At 44.5% G+C, this 19446-nt stretch overlaps 1 protein-coding gene across 1 annotated transcript in view; it reads right to left on the bottom strand.

Annotated features, from left to right (window-relative positions):
* The window catches only part of SPHK2 (sphingosine kinase 2), a 602609-nt gene that overhangs the window by 193487 nt on the left and 389676 nt on the right, over positions 1–19446 (bottom strand). Inside the window, exon 4 of the mRNA XM_044081371.1 lies at positions 8901–8995. Coding sequence (XP_043937306.1) covers positions 8901–8995 — 95 coding nt within the window. The remainder of the gene's footprint in view (positions 1–8900; positions 8996–19446) is intronic.

Genomic DNA, 19446 nt, shown 5'->3' with positions numbered 1-19446 from the left:
AGCCCTGTCCCTGGAGGCCTTATCCACTTTGTAATGAGTGATAAAAGTGTGAGGCTTAGACCATGTGGCTGCAGCACAGATGTTGTCAAGGGGTAACTTGACTTGAAAAGCTGAAGAGGTAGAGACTGCTCTGGTTGAATGAGCCTTCACCTTATGAAATAAAGGCATATTAGCAGATGAATAAGTGTAAGTGATACAATCCGATAGCCACTTAGAAAGGGTTGTTTTAGCCACTGGTCTACCTTTTCTGGCTTCCGAGAAGGATACAAAAAGCTGGTCTGATTTTCTAATGTCTTTTGTTCTATCCAGATAATATCTAAGTTGTCTGTGAACATCAAGTTTGTGCAGCATGTATTCTAATTTGTTGGTATGGTTGGGGAAAAAACGGGCAACTCAATGTGACTGATGTCAAACTCAGAACATACTTTAGGAAAAAAGGAAGGGTTTGTCCTAAGGGATACTCTGTCAGCATGAAAAATCATATTAAGGGGGTTTGATATATAATGCTTGAAGCTCTGACACTCTGCGGGAAGAAGTAATTGCCACTAAAAATATAGTTTTCCATGATAAAAATTTGAGCTCACAAGCTGATGATGGGTCAAATGGGGGAAGAATGATACGAGATAACATGAAATTGAAATTCCAGGGAGAATAAGGAGTGTTAACTGGAGGCCTCATGTGAAGGGTACCTTTGAGAAAGGCCTTACGACAACTGGTGAGACATATTTAGTCCATCAATACCTAGATGAAAATTAGATATAGCGGCTAACTGTACCCGGACATTAGCAGCTGCTGCTCCTTCGTTAAAAATCTTAGTCAAGAATAGATGACAACGGAGCTTGGTAACGATCAATGTTCTGGTTTGAAGCACAAATAGAAAATCTTTTCCACTTACTGCAGTACAATTTTCTGGTGGAAGGTTTATAGGAAGTCAATAAGATTTGACTTGTATCATAAGAAAGATTATGAAGCCTGGCTATGCGGGGAACTGGAGCAGCCAAGCAGTTAGCTTCAGTGACTGCAAGGAAGGGTGGAGGTCCCGATGGGTGTGTCAGAAGGTCTGGAACTTGGTCCAAGATCCATGGATCCTCCAAAAGATGATGGTAAAGAAATGGGAACCAAATCTGCCCAGGCCAATGAGAGGCTATAAGAATGATAGTCCGTCCCAGTGACTTTGCTTTCTGTAAAAATCTGGGTATCATCGGAATTGGGGGAAATGTATAGAGAAGACCAGGGGGCCAATTGTGAACGACTGCATCCCTCAGGGGATCTCCCGGAGAAGGTATCAGGGCAAAGTAGTTTCTGCATTTGGTGTTGATGTGACTGTCAAAAAGATCGCAGCAAGGCTGGCCCCATTTGTGGAAAATCCTGTCCGCAATCTCTTGTTTGAGGGACCACTCGTGGGGCAACACAATTGCCCTGCTCAGCTTGTCCGCTATCATGTTGGATCTCCCTGGGATGTGCGTTGCTATCAGAAAGCGCTAGGATGACACAGCCCACTGCCATACACTGAGGGCTTCTTGGCAAAGGGGGTAAGATTTGGTCCCGCCCTGTTTGTTCAAGTACCAGACCACTGACATGTTGTCTGTCTGTATTGCAATTGTCCCTAGAGGAAGAGAGTCCTGAAAGTACTGCAGCTCCAGAAGTACTGCTCTCATCTCCAGAACACTGATATGCAGATGTGACTCTTGATCCATCCATGTGCCTTGGGCAGTCTTTCCCTGAAAATGCCCCCACACCCACCCTATCAGGGAAGCGTCCGTGGGCACAGTGGCTACTGGGGGTATGAGTACAAAGGGCATCCTATTGTGATATGAAGAGATGGGATGACCATTTTTATGTGGTAGTACGCATCCTTGAGATCGATTGAGCACATCCAATTGTCTTTCCCTAAAATATGGACTGAAGTGTGACCATTCGGAACTGCTCTTTCTTCACAAATTGGTTGAGTCTGCTGAGGTCCAAAATGGGTCTCCAGTCCCCCGTTTTCTTTGGAACCAAAAAGAATCTTGAGTAAATTCCGAATCCTGTTTGGTCTGCTGGGACTGGCTGGATGACTCTTTTTCTAGTAACTTGTGGACCTCTATAGTTGCTTGTTCCCTGTAACTGGGTGGAACGTCCGGGATTCACCTGATGGAAAGGGGAGGAGAGGAGAATGATATGAAATACCCTCTGGAAATGATGCTTTGTACCCAGCTGTCATTTGTTATGTCTAGCCAGGCTTCTGGGTACAAAGATAAGCGACCCCTGACTGCCTCCAGAGCAGGACAGTCGGGCTGACCAAAGAAATGATCTCTGTTCCCCTGGTGTTGTGGACCTCTGTGCCACGAAGGTGGCGTCTTCCATTATTACCTCCTCCTCTGCCCCTGGAGAGGGGTTCTCCACGTGTGTCCTGAAAGGCTACTTGAGCTTTTCGGAACCACATCTTTCCTCCCTTTTGGCCTTTGGGGTAAGGTCGAGTAGGGGTGGAAAAACGGGCTCCGATGGCAGAGTCTTTCCCTCCTGTTCACACCTAGTCAATGTTTCCTTTATCTTAGGCCCAAACAAGGATGAGCCATCAAACGGGATATTTACGAATGAAGACTTGAATGGCTCCACAAAGGAACAGAGGCGAATCTAGGCATGCCTACGAAGAGCAATCCCTGAACCTGCAGCCCTTCTTGAACCATCTGCTGCATATAATATGAGACGCATGGATGAGTTTACAGTGGAATTAAGGGTAGCAAGCTGGGCAGAACCTTTGTCAGAGACGCCTGCAGCTACAGCACCCTGAAGAGCATCTCACAACTCTTTAAGGAGATCTCTTTGCAGTCTGGTGAAATGGGTCAGACAGTTCAGTGATCGAAGAGTGAAAGTCGCTGAACTGAACCTGCGTTTCCCATATCTATCCATGATCCTAGAATCTCTGTTAGGAGGATGGATAGATGCGGAAGTCTCTGACAATTCCTTCTTGGTGGCTGCCGCCACCACCATGGCATCAACAGGGACTCCCATAGACAAGAATGTTATATCCGCTGAGGCAGAGATAAACTTATTAGGCCTCCGAAGGACAGGCTCCATGGACTCTGGTGACTCCCATGCCCTATGAGAGACCTATTGCATAAGCTCATCGTAGGGTGAAGACACCCATGAGGTGGAAGGTTGAGACCCAAAAGCCTTCAGGAGAACTGACTCATCCTCAGTAGGGGTTTTGGACTGCCAATCACCCCTCTGCCTAAGGATCTCAAGGATCTCCGCACAGGAGATGTCCTCAGAGGGGGATCGAGGGGACCCTTCTGACTTATCCAAGTCAGTGTCAGATGTCAATGACTCCTGTGGGGAGTCCAAGTGCCTCCTCTTGCACGCTCTCTTTCTGGGGACTTCCTCAGTGGGAGCCTCTGGGGAAGTCTCAGAAGAGCTGGCGGTGCCCAGTGGGGCTACCTGAGGCTCTGGGTCTTTACGCTTGGGGTGGCCGATGGAAGGAGAAGCAGACTCAGGCACTTTAGGGGAAGAAGAGGCCAGACCTGGCAATGAGGAAGTCTTAGGAGACAATACTCGGCTCATAGCTTCGAAGGAGTCACAGCTCCGATGAGGAGTCGACAGACCCAAAGGAATTGTGATCCCCTCCAGCACCGATGCCGTGGGCTCCGAGCCCGAGGTAGGAGCCAAGCTCACCCGTGCCGAGGCCCAGAGAGGAACAGTCAGCACCGACAGGTCAGTGCGACTATCCTCCCAGGACCAGACCAGAGAGTGTCGGCTCCTAGAGTCCCCAGTCGGTGCAGAGGACGTCCGAGTAGAAGGAGCCGATGACACTAAACAGGTGGTCAGCTCCAAGGGTTCTACAACCATCAGGTCAGCCTCCTCTGGCTCAAAAAAAAATGGTATGGCTCGGAGGAGGAGCAGTCAATTCCGGGGTAGTGGCCTTCAGTTCCGACACCTGGGTCGGAACCGACAGCAATTTAGCTAGGCCTGGTGTCTTAAGAGCTTCTGTACCAGTCAGTCCATTTCCGAATCCGAAAGGCTAACAGAGGACCTGGAGGAATGCACTGATGGTGCTGACTGGAGTAATGGAGAAGGAGTTTCGGAGACCGGTTCCAAGGCAGTGTCCCGGGTCTGAAAGGGAAGGACTGTCAGCTACGAAGGCTGTGGAGCCGAAGTCACAGCAAGTTCCACTTTCTTAGACTTTTTTGACTTGGAGTCTGAGGAGGATTTAGAGGACTTTGATGACTTGCTGGCTCCATCCTGGTCAGTCAAAGCTTCCACAAAAGCATGCTTAAGAAGACCTCAATCCATGAGCTTTCTCTTCCTCTCAGCAAGCACCCTAGTGGAAAAGGAGTGGCAGATACTGCAGGACTCCTAAAGGTGCACCTCACCCAGACAATAGACACATTGAACATGTCCATCTAGGACAGACATCTTCTGTCCGCAGTCTGGACATTTTTTGAAACCAGACTTTGGATATCTGTCTTTATCTTCCGACATAATTTTAATCAACAGCAAATTCTATCACAACTGTACACAACTATAAACAACTATTTTAGAAAAGCACACACAATATCAAACAATGCCAAAGAGGCCACACACACACACACACATATATATATATATATATATATATATATATATATATATATATATATATATATATAAACAGGAAACTGTAAATTTAGCTAATAACTAACTACAGAACTATGCTAACACTACACTACTAAAGGCAAAAAGCCAACACTAGCAAAGAACGGCCACGAAAAATAAACAAGGCCAAAAGAGATAATAATATATGGGTAAGGGAAATACTAAGCAAAAGTCTAAATATGACTATATAAGAACATTTTTAGAAAAACTTGTTAATTCGTTGAATAAAGTCTCGAGCACAGCTGGAAACTAAGAGATCAGTGCCGTGACAAACTAGATCTGAGGTAATTCCAGCAGTGCATCATGGGATAAGGGGCTGGGTCTCGAGCTACTGGTAAATTTGAGCTTTGCTAAATGGCCGTGTTGGAGCCGAGGATCGGCTCCGAACCGATCAGTGAAGAATGAACGGCGAGACTGAACAACTTCATATCAATAAACACACACAGTGCGTGCATCAGATAGCTGAATTTTATGTCTAAGGCTGTAAATTTTTTTTATAAATCGGAGGGTTTTTCAGCCATATCTTTTCTACAAGAATGAAGAGAAAATACACACACACACACACACACACACACACACACACACACACACACACACACACACACACACACACACACACACACACGTAAAGGGAAAGTATTACAAACAATGGTAATAGAAGAACATACCTAAAAAGGTATAAGGGAGAAAAAAAAGAGAAAGGGAAAACAACTATGGCACAGTAGAATTACACTAAAAAGTGTAGGGAAGGCAAGGGAGGATACATAGAGAACTTTACTACGAAATGGGTAAAAAGAAAGAAATTTCTACCTTTACTCACAAAAAAATACTATTACTGCTCAATAGCTGTCAGTAACAAAGTCCATATGTGAAGGTGGCAAACGAGAACTGAGGTATGGTAGGGGACTAGTTCCAGTGCTCCATGAGCTGGAAAAAGAAGCCAAGTCGGACACCTCAACTAGGCATCTGTATGATGACTGGATGTGCTCTACAGATCTTCAGGATTTGTACTATCACATCAAAATAAGCGGGTGCTCCCAAAGATATTTACGCTTTCGGCTAGGAGTCAGTCATTCCCAACTCAGAGCCCTGACCTTTGGACTCACCTCAGCCCATAGGGTGTTCACCAAATGTATGGCAATGGTGGCAGCTCACTTGATGCTAAAAGGATTCAGACTGCTTCCATACCTGGACGACTGGCTCCTCACTGGCCCCTCTATGCATCTCCAACAATCCAGGGACTGTTTGCTCCACATTTGTCACTTACTGGTAAAAATCAATTATGTCATGTCAAATCTGACACCAGTACAGAGCCCGGAGTTTACTGGCTCGCATCTGAACATGACAATGCAAATCGCATCTTTACAAACTCATCCCATAGACACACTCACATCTCAGGTTCATCAAATTCTACCCCATTCGTCTTCTCCAGTCATGATTCATTCTTCGAGAGTTAGGGTCTATGGCAGCAGCAATAGTCCTTCTATCTTTAGCACAATACTATATGTGTGTACTTCAATAGACTCTAGCTGTTTAATGGTCTATTCTTCGACAACTGCTATCTTTTCCAGTCAACACCACATCCAGTGGTGGATCCAGTCAGATGGCATTTATCTAGGCTGACCCTTTAGTTTTACTGCCCCCGAATAGCCACTGTGACTATGGATGCCTCCCAGTTGGGGTGAGGGGGGGGTCATTCCTTGTGAAGGACTGTCCAAGGCATGTGGTCTCCCCCTCCCAAGACACCAATTTGCATATCAATGTCCTAGAGATGACAGCAGTACTATCAGCAATGCAGGCACTTCAAGATCCTCTTCCTCTGGGAACTACTGTGATTCAGGCAGACAAATCTGTAGTGTGGTACATTAGCAAACAAGGGGAAACCCGGTCTCACCTCTCTGCCGAGAGGCTATGAGAGTGTGGCAATGGGCGATCCCCACCAATTGCTTGCTGGTTGCAACACACATTCCTTGGAAAACCAATGTACTAGTGGACAAACTCAACAGGTCTATCATGATGCCTCACAAGTGGTCTTTCAATCAGTGGCGGAGAAATGTTTCTGTCATTAGGGCTTCTGAATTTAAAATTAACCAATCCATTAATTTATGGTTTTCCTTCCAAATTTATCAAACAAAGGAGAATACATGCCACATCCCCTAGATGTGCACAATTACGTTTTTATCTACACAGAACAAAACAAATTAGAAAATCAGATCAGCTATTTATATCCTTCTCGTCAAATTGACTGGGTTTTCCAGTTTTTGAAATTACACTACTAAATGGATTACTGATTGTACTTTTTGAACCTATTCTCAACAAGGCAGTTCTCTACCAAGACCGCCTAAAGCCCACTCAACTAGATCCATTGCTATTTCATCTGCTTTTTGGTCAAGACCTTCTACTGATAATATATGTGCAGCAGCCATATGATCCAATGCTCATACCTTTGCTAATGATTACAAATTGGGTCTAATATCCAGAAGCAGAACTGCCTCTGGCTCAGCTGTCCCCCATAATATCCTTCCATGAGGGCCTCCCAAGATTAACATACCTGGGGACTCTGTCCAATTCTTTGAGGAAGAATGAAAAGGATAACTGTACCCACCATAACTAGGCATCAGTTTTGTCCATTTTCATTCAACCCCCAACCCCCCCCCCCCCATCCATCCACCTTCCAATAATTTTCTAGAGGAAAGTGATGGGATGCTTACTGGAACTTAAAGTTCCAGGTTTGAGTCCTATTCTTTGAGCTATCCCTTTCTTTATCTAATTAATTGAGATTTTATGGCAACAAACTCTATCTGAGGTATTTAGGAATGAACTAGGGCATTATGGGTAGACGGACGACTTGAGAGCTGGAGCCAAAGACTGAAGTATGCGGCTGAGTTGGGATTAGAGGATCGGATCTGTAACCCATTCGTTGAGGAAGAATGAAAAGGGCAACATCAGATTTAAATCTGGCCAAAAGTACTGCTGATGCTGCTACATGAATAGGCTTCTATGACATGAAAAAAGAACTGGGAAAATCTAGAGAATACTACAAGTCTGACTTTATTCTTGCATAATATAGTAACTGCAATAACAGTGGCAGCTGGTGACTTCAAAGCAAGCACTGCACCAGGGTGGGGGTCTAATATGACAGGTCAGTGACCATTACCTGTGATCAGACAGATTGGATCAGTCTCTCATCCGCAGACTGCCTCAGTACTCACCCATTATAGCTACTTTATAAAAGTAAGTGCACTAGTTAAGTGCTACTGTTCTTCAACTTAAAAGTACCAACAGAGTTACATGCAGACTCCCTCATAAAAATGTAAGCAAAAATGAAAATAGCCATACATCACAAATAAAAGTAATCATATTTCGCAAGTACTGCATTTTTCTTACTCTATGTGTGCACATCATTAACCATTTCCAGACTGATGGTATAAACACCACCACCACTCATGCACACATGGAAGTAGATCTGTAAAAATCAATTAGATTTCATAGGCATTGACAATTTTTTTCTACTGGCATTTGACAGGCAATAGCCATAATTTTATTGACAGACTTCACAGACAGTATTTTAGCAAATCAATGCCAGCCACAATACATTTTTATAACTTGTTTTACCTGCTTTAATGTATCACCAGATTATCAGAAGATGCAAGTGTGGGGGAAAAAAATACACAGATATTGACAGAGGTTCCAGTAACGCAAAAGTTCATTCATAACACATTCACTGTTAACACGGGATTAAAACTAGTGCTGATCATCAAAGATAATCTTCAAGACTCGCTTTATTAATAATAGCTATATTCTCTCTTCAAAGTGCAAAGCCTGGTAAGGAGACCCTCAGCACTGATACGCCAGCTCTGACATCTAATGTTGCGGAAAGGAGTCTGTTATTGTCTTTTGTACTGCTACTTGAAAAAATAAGAAATGAGCAGGTCATCTTATCAAAGATTGACTAAGCAGGAGGCCACTAAATCAACATCTGCTCTGATGCCAGTGGTTGCCCTCAAGGAGGGAAACCTCCTTTCCTCCAAAAGCATCCTCAGACTTAATATTACTGTCAATAATAGATAGCAACCCCACATGGAAGGTTTTGAGGAGGCTTCAGCCCCCACATACTTTTTTTGGATTATCTTTTGGGTTTAAGTTTGACATCACCTAATGGCCATGCAGTCTGTACACCTTTCATCAGGTATTCTACATCCACTTTACGAAAAAGTGAATAAATCAGTTATAAAATGCTCCTCTAGTCACATGTTCCTGATGCAAAACATAAAATGAAGCATTACCTCATAAAGAAGGCCATCACCTGAAGCAATAACTATGCCATCCCATTCAGACAGGGTAATGTCTCTCATCAACTCCCGAACATGGTTCTGGCGCTCTGTGTTGAGATACAAAAGAAAGAATTTTTTTAAGAAAAACACAAATTGTTCACTAAGGACTCGCTGCACTTACCTTACAGCATACAAGCAGTTTTCTCCTGAGAAGAAAGAAATACTGTGATACGAAGTCCAAAATGTTTTTAAATTGAATTCCATCTCTTAATCACATTGTATAATTTAATGATGCATTCTTAATGCCACTAGAAATGGGGTACTACCAAAAGATGAAAAATTAACAGCTTTGGAGACAAAAGACACTTACTACTCATCATGTTGTGCTGAGAAACAATCAGCAAACTAAAATACACAAGAATAAGCAAATGAGAAACATTTTACATATAATTACCCATATTAGGAAAGTCTTTCAACAATACTAATCCTGCTAAAAATAGTACCAGCACTAGAATGTATAAAGCCCAGCCTTGACTCCATACAGTCTAAGTACCAAAAATGTGTGTGTGTGTGTGTGTGTGTGTGTGTGTGTGTGTGTGTGTGTGTGTGTGTGTGTGCACATCTCCTTTGTTGACTGGGTTAGCTCCACTAGGCTTACTGGTGTTTTTTTCAGGGGACACCCAAGATGGTATTTATAAAACATAAAACTTAAGTGAAATTTAGCCAGGGCATCAGGGGAAAGTACAGTTTTGTACCTACCATAAATGTAGATGTCCGAACAGGATAGCATCTGCAGTCATAACAAATGGGTTGTCCTGTCGTCAGGCAGCCCTTCGGTCGGCCGGATTCCAAAGTCTGGGTCCGGCTTCGGCTGATGTCGCACTTCACCCGACGTCATCTCTGCTGGTCTTCGGGTATAAAGGCATCAGCCGACGCCATTTTCCTCAGTGTTTCTTACCCCAGATGCCAGTTGCCCTCTTGGAAAGCTAAATTTTGGATAAATGCCAATGTTTCCAAAAAAGTAGAAGGCAAACACATAAAATAAGCATGTATGTACATATATACAAACAAATACACCATAAGAGACTCCCCCCAGCTAGCTATTAGGAGGGTAAATACCCTAGGAGTACCACAGAGGGGAAGGAGGGTAATCCTGACTGCAGATGCTATCCTGTTCGGACATCTACATTTATGGTAGGTACAAAACTGTACTATGTCCTTCAAGGATGCATCTGCAGTCATAACAAATGGGTAGAATACCATAGCCAACTAGGGGTGGAGGAAGAAAAATTATGGTGTAGTTAGGATCCCTTGCAGTACAGCAGTGGCAAACCCTGCTCGGGATCTAGAGTATAGAGGTAAATTATAATGCTTGGCAAATGTATGCACGGAGGTCCAAGTAGCCGCCTCAATAATGTCCTTGGTTGCCACTCCTCGTAAGAAAGCTGTGGTAGTGGCTGTAGCCCTTGTAGAATGAGGTCTTATGTTCTGTGGAATTGGTTTTCCATGGTAGGAGTAACAGAATCTTACGCAATTTCCTATCCATTTGGAGATTGTCTGTTTGGAAATTGCTTTTCCTTCCCTTCCTGTTGCATAGGCTACTAAAAGCTGGTCAGTTTTTCTGTTACCTTTGGTTCTGTCCAGGTAGTAGCGTAACTGTCTATGTACATCCAAGGTATGCAGCAGTCTTTCCCCCAGGTTCTGTGGATTGGGAAAGAAGGTAGGTAGGTGGATTACCTGGTTTAAAGACACTCTGGATACCACCTTAGGCATAAATGTAGGATTAGTTCTCATGGACACCCTATCTTGATGGAAGATTAGGAAGGGTTGTACTGCCATTAAGGCCTGTAGTTCCGAAACCCTCCTTGCTGAAGTAATTGCCAGTAGGAAAGCAGTTTTCCATGATAGGTGTTGAAGATCTGCTGTTGCTGCTGGTTCAAATGGAGGGAGTGTCAATTTTTCTAGCACAAAGTTCAAGTCCCATGCTGGTAATGGTGGTTTCCTAGGAGGTTTTACATTTTTGATCCCTCTGAGGAACTGCCTGAGTAGAGGATGCGAAAAGACAGGTGGATCTATTCTGCTGAAATAGCTGATGCATGTATCTTGATGGAGGAATAAGACAGGCCTGTATGTAGAAGCTCTGCCAAGTACTCCAGGATGTTAGCAATATCTATGTTCGACACATCTTTTCCTCTTTCAGTACTCCAAATGACAAACCTTTTCCATTTTCCTGCATAGTTCCTTCTTGTTGAAGGTCTGCGGGCTTCAGGGATAATGTCTTTAACCCTTTGGGATAGGTCTGGGTTAGTTGCTGCTATGTGATGTTCCAGGCAGTCAGTTGCAAGGTTTTTAGGTTTGGGTGCATGATGTTGTAGTTGTTCTGAGTTAACATCAAAGGCATCAGGGGTATTGACCACATTCTCCCCTGAGACATGCTCCTCAGCAATGGGTACCAGTGTTGTCTTGGCCAATTCGGAGCTATCAGGATTATCCTTGGACGTTCCTCTCTGATTTTCAGTAGTACCTTGTGCATCAAAGGAAGAGGTGGAAATGCATATGCTGTCAGGCCTTTCCAACTGAAGGATAGAGAGTCCACCTTCCATGCAAGTGGGTGGTATGTCCTTGTGCAGAATTTTTGAGCTGGTGATTGAGTGGGGATGCGAATAGGTCTATTTGTGGCATTCCCCATTTCTTTGTGATGGCCTTGAAGATGTCCGGGTGTAGCATCCATTCGTGAGCATCCGAGGTGGTTCTGCTTAACATGTCTGCTAGGGTGTTTTCTTTTCCCGGCACAAACATTGCCTGTAACTGGATGTTGTAGCTCAGAGCCATATTCCAAAGGTCCAGAGTCATTCTGCATAGGGGTATGAATGAGTGCCTCCCTGTTTGTTGATGTACCACATGACTGTGGTGTTGTCTGTCCTTATCATTAAATGGCCTTCTTTGAGGAATGGTCTGAATTTCTGGATTGCTAGTTTTACTGCCAGCATTTCTTTTTGGTTTATGTGCAGGTGCAGCTGGTCTTGAGTCCACAATCCTTGTATGCATTTGTCCAAAATGTGCGCCCCCCAGCCTAGGTCTGAGGCGTCCGTTGTGATGGTTTGGCTTGCTTGAAAGTTGTGGAAGGGTAAGCCTGGGTTTGACTGGCATGCTTGAGCCCACCATAGGAACTCCTGTTTCAGGCATGGGATTAGTGGGATTTTGGTTTCTAAGCTGTGCCTGTGTTGAGACCATAAATTCTTTAGGTACCACTGTAGCTTTCTCATATGCAGTCTGGCATGTGGGACCAAGATTATGCATGATGCCATGAAGCCCAAGGCCTGCAGTACTTTTCTTGCTGTTAGTTTGTTCTGCTTTGTTAATGCCAAGAAGTAAAGAGGGAGTTGTTTTTGTTTTTCTGCAGTTAGGAATGCCATTTGTTTTACTGTGTCCAAATCCGCACCCAAGAATATTCTTGTTTGGGATGGTATCAGTCTTGACTTTTGTAAATTGACTGTGTATCCCAGGGCTTGTAGTAAGCAAATGACTCTTTGTAAATCTGTTGTCAGCTTGCTTTTGTTGTCCGCTTGTAACAGGCAGTCGTCCAGGTATGGATAAATTTGGATTCCCTGTAGCCTGCAGTGAGCGATTACTGATGCCAGGCATTTTGTGAATACTCTGGGCGCAGTAGATAAGCCAAAGGGCAATGCTGAGAATTGATAATGCTCTGATCCTGCAAGAAATCTGAGGTATCTTCTGCAATTTGGTTGTATGGGGACGTGCAGGTATGCCTCCTTGAGATCTAGAGTTAGCAGCCAACACTCCTTGCCCAGCATGGGAAGAAGTTGCTGTAGGGTCAGCATTTTGAATTTTGGGACAATGATGTATGTGTTTAAGACGGACAGGTCGAGAATAGGTCTCCAACTTTTCTCTTTCTTGGTACTAGGAAGAGTCTGGAGTAGAATCCTTTGCCCTGTTCTGTTATTGGTACTCTTTCCACAGCTCTCATCTTTGTTAATTCCGCTATCTGCTTTAGAGCTTCTGTTTTTTGATTTGGAGGAAGGTTTGGCATTCCTCTTTTTACTGGTAAGGTGTGGAAGTGGAACCTGTAGCCTTGGTCTATGGTTTGCAAAATCCACTTGTCTTTTGTGATATAGTGCCAATTTTTCAAAAATAAGGCTAACTTTCCGCCTAAAGGTGCTGCTATTTGCTCCCTGGTAGGCGGTGTCAGAGCCAAGTCACTGTGATTGTCCTGTTGCAGTGGCAGTGGTTGTGTCTGTGCCTCGGTTATTGCCTTGCCACTGTCGTCCTCTGTAGGCACCTCCTCTGGATTGATATCTGCCTCTAGAGCGTCTATTCCTGCCTATTTGAGATTTTGAGGAGTCTGGAAAGGACCAATTTTTGGCAAGCCAGTTCCTGCTAAACCTTGGGGGCTGAACCTGTAAGAAATCCTTAACTGTTTGTACAGATTTTGCCTTCTCTTCCATTTTCTTCATTACTTGCTGAGCAGGTGTACCAAATAGACTGGCCTTATCCATAGGAGCATCTAACAGCTTTGCTATAACATGATCCGGCAAGACCTGTTCTTTCAACCATGCATGCCTTCTTATCACTGTGCCAGTCATGGCTGATCTAAATGAAGCCTCCAGTGCATCATAGCCACATTTTAAAGAATGGTTACTAACATGTTGGATGTTATTCACCATTTCTAAAACATATCTCTTATCTAAGGAGTCATCAGAGGACAGCTTCTTAGTTAACTGATCAAGCATAAACTCTTGGTATTGGATCATATGAAACTGACAGTTTAAAGCTCTAGCTGAGAGAGTAGCAGAGGTGTAAACTTTTTTCCCCCATCTCTAAGGACCTGGATTCCCTTTCAGAAGGAGTAGGGTTTTTTGCTGAGGTCGAGGCTACTGCCTTAGACCCCTGGGATATAGTCTCAGGATCTGCAAGTGGGGCCTTGTATAGGTGGTGATGAGTGTCTGGCACCCTGTAAAATCTATCTGGTTTGGCAGGGGCTGGAGGTAAAGTATCAGGAGCAGTGCAAACATCATTAAATGCATCATCCACAACAGGCAGTACTGGAGGTATAGCTAAGGGCCTATGTTGTGGTAAGTGTAGAAATGTCCTAAGCCTTTTTCTTGAATCTGAGAAATCTTGTCCCTGCCATTGGAATTGTTCTCTCATGGCATGTAAGGTTTCCCCAAAGGAAAATTCCTCTGGCGGAGAGGCAGATGGAATGGATTCTTCAGCATCGGAATCTTCATATGTAGACAAAGGAGCCTCTGGCTGGTCTGTAATGTCTGAGTCATCCACAGAATCATCAGAGGACACTGGCTCGGGGGGGCTCTGCTCTAGATCTCTTTTCTGGTGGCTGAGAGGCCCTGTCTGGGTGAGATTGGGATCCCCTAATTAAGGATATTAAATCCTCTGCCAGAGTAAGCATTTGTGAACTAGAAGTGGGCCTGTGTGAGGGGGGCTTAACAGGCACTGATTTAACAGTTTTGGCTGCTTTAGCCCTGGCAAAGGCCTTAATAGACATGGCTGCAGGAGGCCTAGCAGCACCACGTGCTGGGGTAGAGACATCCAAAGGGATGGTGTCTGATAAATCACTAGGAACCACAGTAGTAGGCAAAACTTCTGAGGCCGATTCAACTAAGGTAGCAGGAGCCTCAGTAGTAGTCATGGATTCGGCTGAAGATTGACCGGTTTTCTCGGTTTCGCCGAAACCGAGACACTCGCTTGCTTAACCGTGGTTTCGGCCGAAACCGCGAACCGCGAGTGTCGGTCTTTTTCTTTGCGTTTTTTAACAATTTGGGTAGTCGGAGGATCCGACGGCATAATATACGCAAAATCTGAGCCGAAAAACTGTTTAGCAAACTCCGACCGACGCCTAAGCGTTCGTCGGTTGAAGGAAGCGCAGGCCGAACAGGCTGCTACGTCGTGGTCTGGGCCTAAGCAAGGCAGACAGTAAGAGTGGAAATCTTTATGAGGTATTTGTTTCCCACAAGTTAAACAGTTATTGACTTTTTCTGACATCGGCTGAGGCAAGAAAGAGTCCCCAACGGGGTACTTAGCTTTTAGAAGTCTTCGAAGTAGTATTCGGTAGTAGTAATCTCTGGATCTGACCGACCGGCACTTGCGAACAGCTTCTGCTTCGGGCGCCACGCAGCAAGAAAGACTGAGGAAAATGGCGTCGGCTGATGCCTTTATACCCGAAGACCAGCAGAGATGACGTCGGGTGAAGTGCGACATCAGCCGAAGCCGGACCCAGACTTTGGAATCTGGCCGACCGAAGGGCTGCCTGACGACAGGACAACCCGTTTGTTATGACTGCAGATGCATCCTTGAAGGACATCATTCCTTACTCTTTCTGGTAAGTGCCATGGGATTTTTTACGTCAGTCTGAGATGTGACCTCAGTTTAATGTCTCATCTGAAGACCAACTCGCTCAGGAGGGCAACACCTCTCCTTATGCTGCAGTGTACTGCAATGCGGCACTTCTCCTTATGCTGCAGTGCAGTGTCAGCAATCCATCTACCTGTTGTGAACCCATAGCCTTCTGCATCAATGGCGAGTGTGCTGCCTGTTGAGCCACTGACACTTATGTAATACATTACATGTATTTTATATATATGTGTGTGTATGTGTGTGCGTGCGTGTGTGCGTGCGTGCGTGTGTGTGTGTGCGCACAAGTGAGCGTGTGTGTATATACATATGAACTCTTTTTTTGTATGACTTTCCATTTCCACATTAGGCTTATCTTATTTCCACAGGGAACTTACATATTCAGTATAAGTTTCACAATTGTCAGTATAAGCTTCACAATTGTCAGGCAGCCCTGTCTACATTATGAACTATAAAAGTATGATACAATCTAAATAGCTCTCGGAGACAAATTCTTGTGGCACAGAGCACTTCTGTCACATCCACCAATTATCTGCTAATACCCTCACATTTTCTTGCAAACTGAATTATAAGAAACCGTTCTCCAGAAGACTAAAACACAAAAATATGGACAAAGGTAATGTCTGTGGCAGTAAAACTCTTGTAAGATAATAAATTCCAGGAAAAAACATGGGCTTAACAACAAATATTTGATTCAGTCATTCATCAAATCATTAAAAGGATATCTCCATAACTGCACTACTTTATTCTGATAACAGATCTTATAATAAAGCATGACTTTTCTGGGATCATACTTAAACAGCAATACAATTAAAAACAAATGGGGGTGCGGATCAAGAAACAACAAAAGAAGGCTTCTTTACAGAAGCCATCTGTGACAGCATCTTGCTTGTAGTAACCTGGTGAAATTTTGTGTACACTTACCATAAATGTAGATGTTGTAGTAATCACATTTGGGTTATCCCCTGCCAGGGTAGCCTTTGGCCGGCCCGAATACCAGAGGCGTAGTATTTCTGCGCCGGTTGCTGTCACTTCAGGACTGACATCAGGTCGTCAGTGGTATAAAGTAAGGCAGCCGACACCATTACATCAGTTTTTCTTGCCCTAACCTGTCAGGAGCCCCCAAGCAGGAGCCAGATTCTGGTGGAAGAGTTCCACCAGTAGAAAGTAAATACCAATATGTCCTTTGTAAGGAAAGAGAAGAAGAGGGATGGAGGGAGGGAAAAGTACAGTTTTGTACCTACCATAAATGTAGATGTTCGAGTGGTTATGCTGCTGCAGTCATCACACTTGGGTTATCCTGCCGTCAGGTGGTCCTACAGTTGCCCTGAATTCCAAAGCCTTGGTCCGGCGTCGGTTGTCGTCGCTTATTCCCTGACGTCAGTGCGGCAGGGGTATAAAAGAGGCAGCCGACACCATTTTCTTCAGTTTTTCTTGCCCCAGATGTCAGGTGCCCCAACTAAGAAGGCAAAAATAAGAAACTTGCAAAACATACCTTAGTGCAAAACCATGGTACTAGTTGTAAGCAAATACACCATATAGACATGCATCCCAAAGGTTGAAGTACATGGAGGTATAAGAAAGGCCTTGTTAGGTAGAGGGGATGGAGGGAGGGTAACCTGGACTGCAGCAGCACAACCACTCGAACATCTACATTTATGGTAGGTACAAAACTGTACTATGTTCATCGTGCTATGCTGCTGCAGTCATCACACTTGGATAGAGTCCCAAAGCTATGGTTGGGTGGTAGGAGCTAAACTGGGTTAGGTGCAGCTAAGATGCCCTGCAGAACTGCAGTGGCAAACTCAGCTCTGGTTTTTGAGTATAGAGGAAGGTGGTAATGCTTGGTGAAGGTGTGCACTGAACTCCAGGTAGCTGCCTCCAGAATGTCCTTTGTTGGGACTCCTTGGAGGAAGGCTGCTGAGGTTGCTGTAGCCCTGGTAGAGTGAGACCGAATACTAGCCGGCACTGGCTTCCCATGGTGTAAGTAGCAAAAGCGGATGCAATTTGCTATCCATTTGGAGATGGTCTGTTTTGAAATAGCCTTTCCTTCTGAACCTGGTGCATAGGATACCAAGAGTTGGTCAGACTTTCTGTAGGCCTTTGTCTTGTCCAAATAGTAACGCAACTGTCTGTGAATGTCCAAAGAGTGAAGGAGTCTTTCTCCTTTATTCTGTAGGTTTGGATAAAAGGTGGGCAAGTGTATGGTCTGATTGAGAGCCACACTGGATACTACCTTTGGCATGAAGGAAGGGTTTTTGCGTAGAGATACTCTGTCCTGATGGAAAATGATGAAAGGTTCCACTGTCATAAGTGCCTGCAGTTCTGAGACTCTGCGTGCTGAGGTGATAGCCAGCAGCAGGGCTGTTTTCCATGACAAGTATTGAAGCTCTGCTGAAAAGGCTGGTTCGAAAGGAGGAAGTGTTAACTTTTCCAGAGCAAAATTTAGATCCCAAGTTGGAGTTGGGGGTTTTCTGGGGGGTCTTATATTCTTTGCCCCTCTGAGAAACTGCCTTAGCAAAGGATGAGAGAAAATGGGAGGAACCGTATCATATTGGGCTGAAACGGCTGAAGCATGGATCTTTATGGATGAGAAAGAAAGGACTTTGTGTAGCATCTCAGTTAGATATTGGAGTATGTGCGGAATATGTGGGATGCCAGGATTTAGGCTTCTGGCCTGGCTCCATACACAAAATCTTTTCCATTTGTCTGAGTAAGTTTTTCTGGTGCTGGGCCTCCTGGCCTCCAAAATCACATTCTGGAAGTCCTTTGAGAGAAGTGTTGTTTGATAATCTAAGGTATTTTCCATGCAGCTAGATTTAAGGTCCTTAGTTGACTGTGAAGGATCCGAGAGTTTTGTTGGGTTAACAGCAGAGGGAATTGAGGTAAGATCTATGGAGGGCTGCGAATCAAGTTTCGTAGTAGTGGGTACCAGTGTTGACGTGGCCAGTCCGGAGCAATGAGGAACATCTGTGGTCTCTCTGATCTGGCTTTCAGTAATACCTGGGTCAGTAGAGGCAGAGGTGGGAAGGCGTAGACTGACAATGCTGTCCAACTGAATGATAGGGCATCCACTTTCCAGGCCAGGGGATGATAAATCCTTGTGCAAAATTTTTGTAGCTGGCAATTGTTGGTTGAGGCAAACAGATCTATGTCTGGTGGTCCCCACCTTTGGGTTATCATTGAGAATACTTGTGGGTGTAGTCTCCACTCGTGAGAGTCTGTCAAATTTCTGCTTAATTTGTCTGCCAAAATGTTTTCTTTTCCTGACAGGAATTGTGCTTGCAGTTGTACTTGGTAAGTTAATGCTGTGTTCCACAAGTCCATTGCCTGTCTGCATAGTGGGTAGGAGTGCGTTCCTCCTTGTTTGTTTATGTACCACATTACTGTGGTGTTGTCCGTCCTTATTAGAAGTTGTCCTGGATGTAAGAGGTCCTTGAAGGCTGTTATTGCATTTTTTATAGCTAGCATCTCCTTTTGATTGATGTGTAGTTGCCTTTGGTTTGCAGACCATTTGCCCTGTATGCATTGTCCTGCCAGGTGTGCACCCCAGGCGTAGTCTGATGAATCTGTTGTCAAGGTTTGGTTTGCTGGAGGTGAGACAAAATGAAGGCCCTTGTTTGCTTGGCATGCTTGAGCCCACCATAGAAACTCTTTGAAGGCAGGGAATGAGTGTTATACTTGCTTCGAGGCTGTGTCTGTGTTGGGACCATACACTTTTTAGGTACCATTGTAGTTTTCTCATATGCAGCCTTGCATATGCAATTAGTTGAACGCAGGATGCCATGTAGCCCAATGCCTGCAATAATTTCCTTGCAGAGAGCTGGGTAGAAGTTGCCATCTGTTTGAAGTACTGAGCCAGTTGTTTTTGCTTGTCTGGCGTGAGGTAAGCCATCTGGGCAGTTCAAGCTGGCACCCAGGAAAATTATTTCTTGTGAGGGTATTAGTTTTGACTTATTTTTGTTTATTGTGTACCCTAGGCAACTTAGCAACTTTGTTACAAATGCCAGATGCTGTAGTAGGATGTCTTTGCTGTCCGCTTGGATCAGGCAGTCGTCCAGATATGGATAAATTGTATTCCTCGCTGTCTGCAGTATGCAATTACTGATGCCAGGCATTTTGTGAATACTCTGGGCGCAGTAGATAAGCCAAAGGGCAATGCAGAGAA

This window comes from Protopterus annectens, chromosome 1.part1 (genome assembly GCF_019279795.1).
Source record: "Protopterus annectens isolate FY-2018-M chromosome 1.part1, PAN1.0, whole genome shotgun sequence".
NCBI classification, from domain to species: domain Eukaryota; kingdom Metazoa; phylum Chordata; order Ceratodontiformes; family Protopteridae; genus Protopterus; species Protopterus annectens.
The sequence above is the reverse complement of the archived record's forward strand: the minus strand, read 5'-3'. Positions and strand labels throughout refer to the sequence as shown.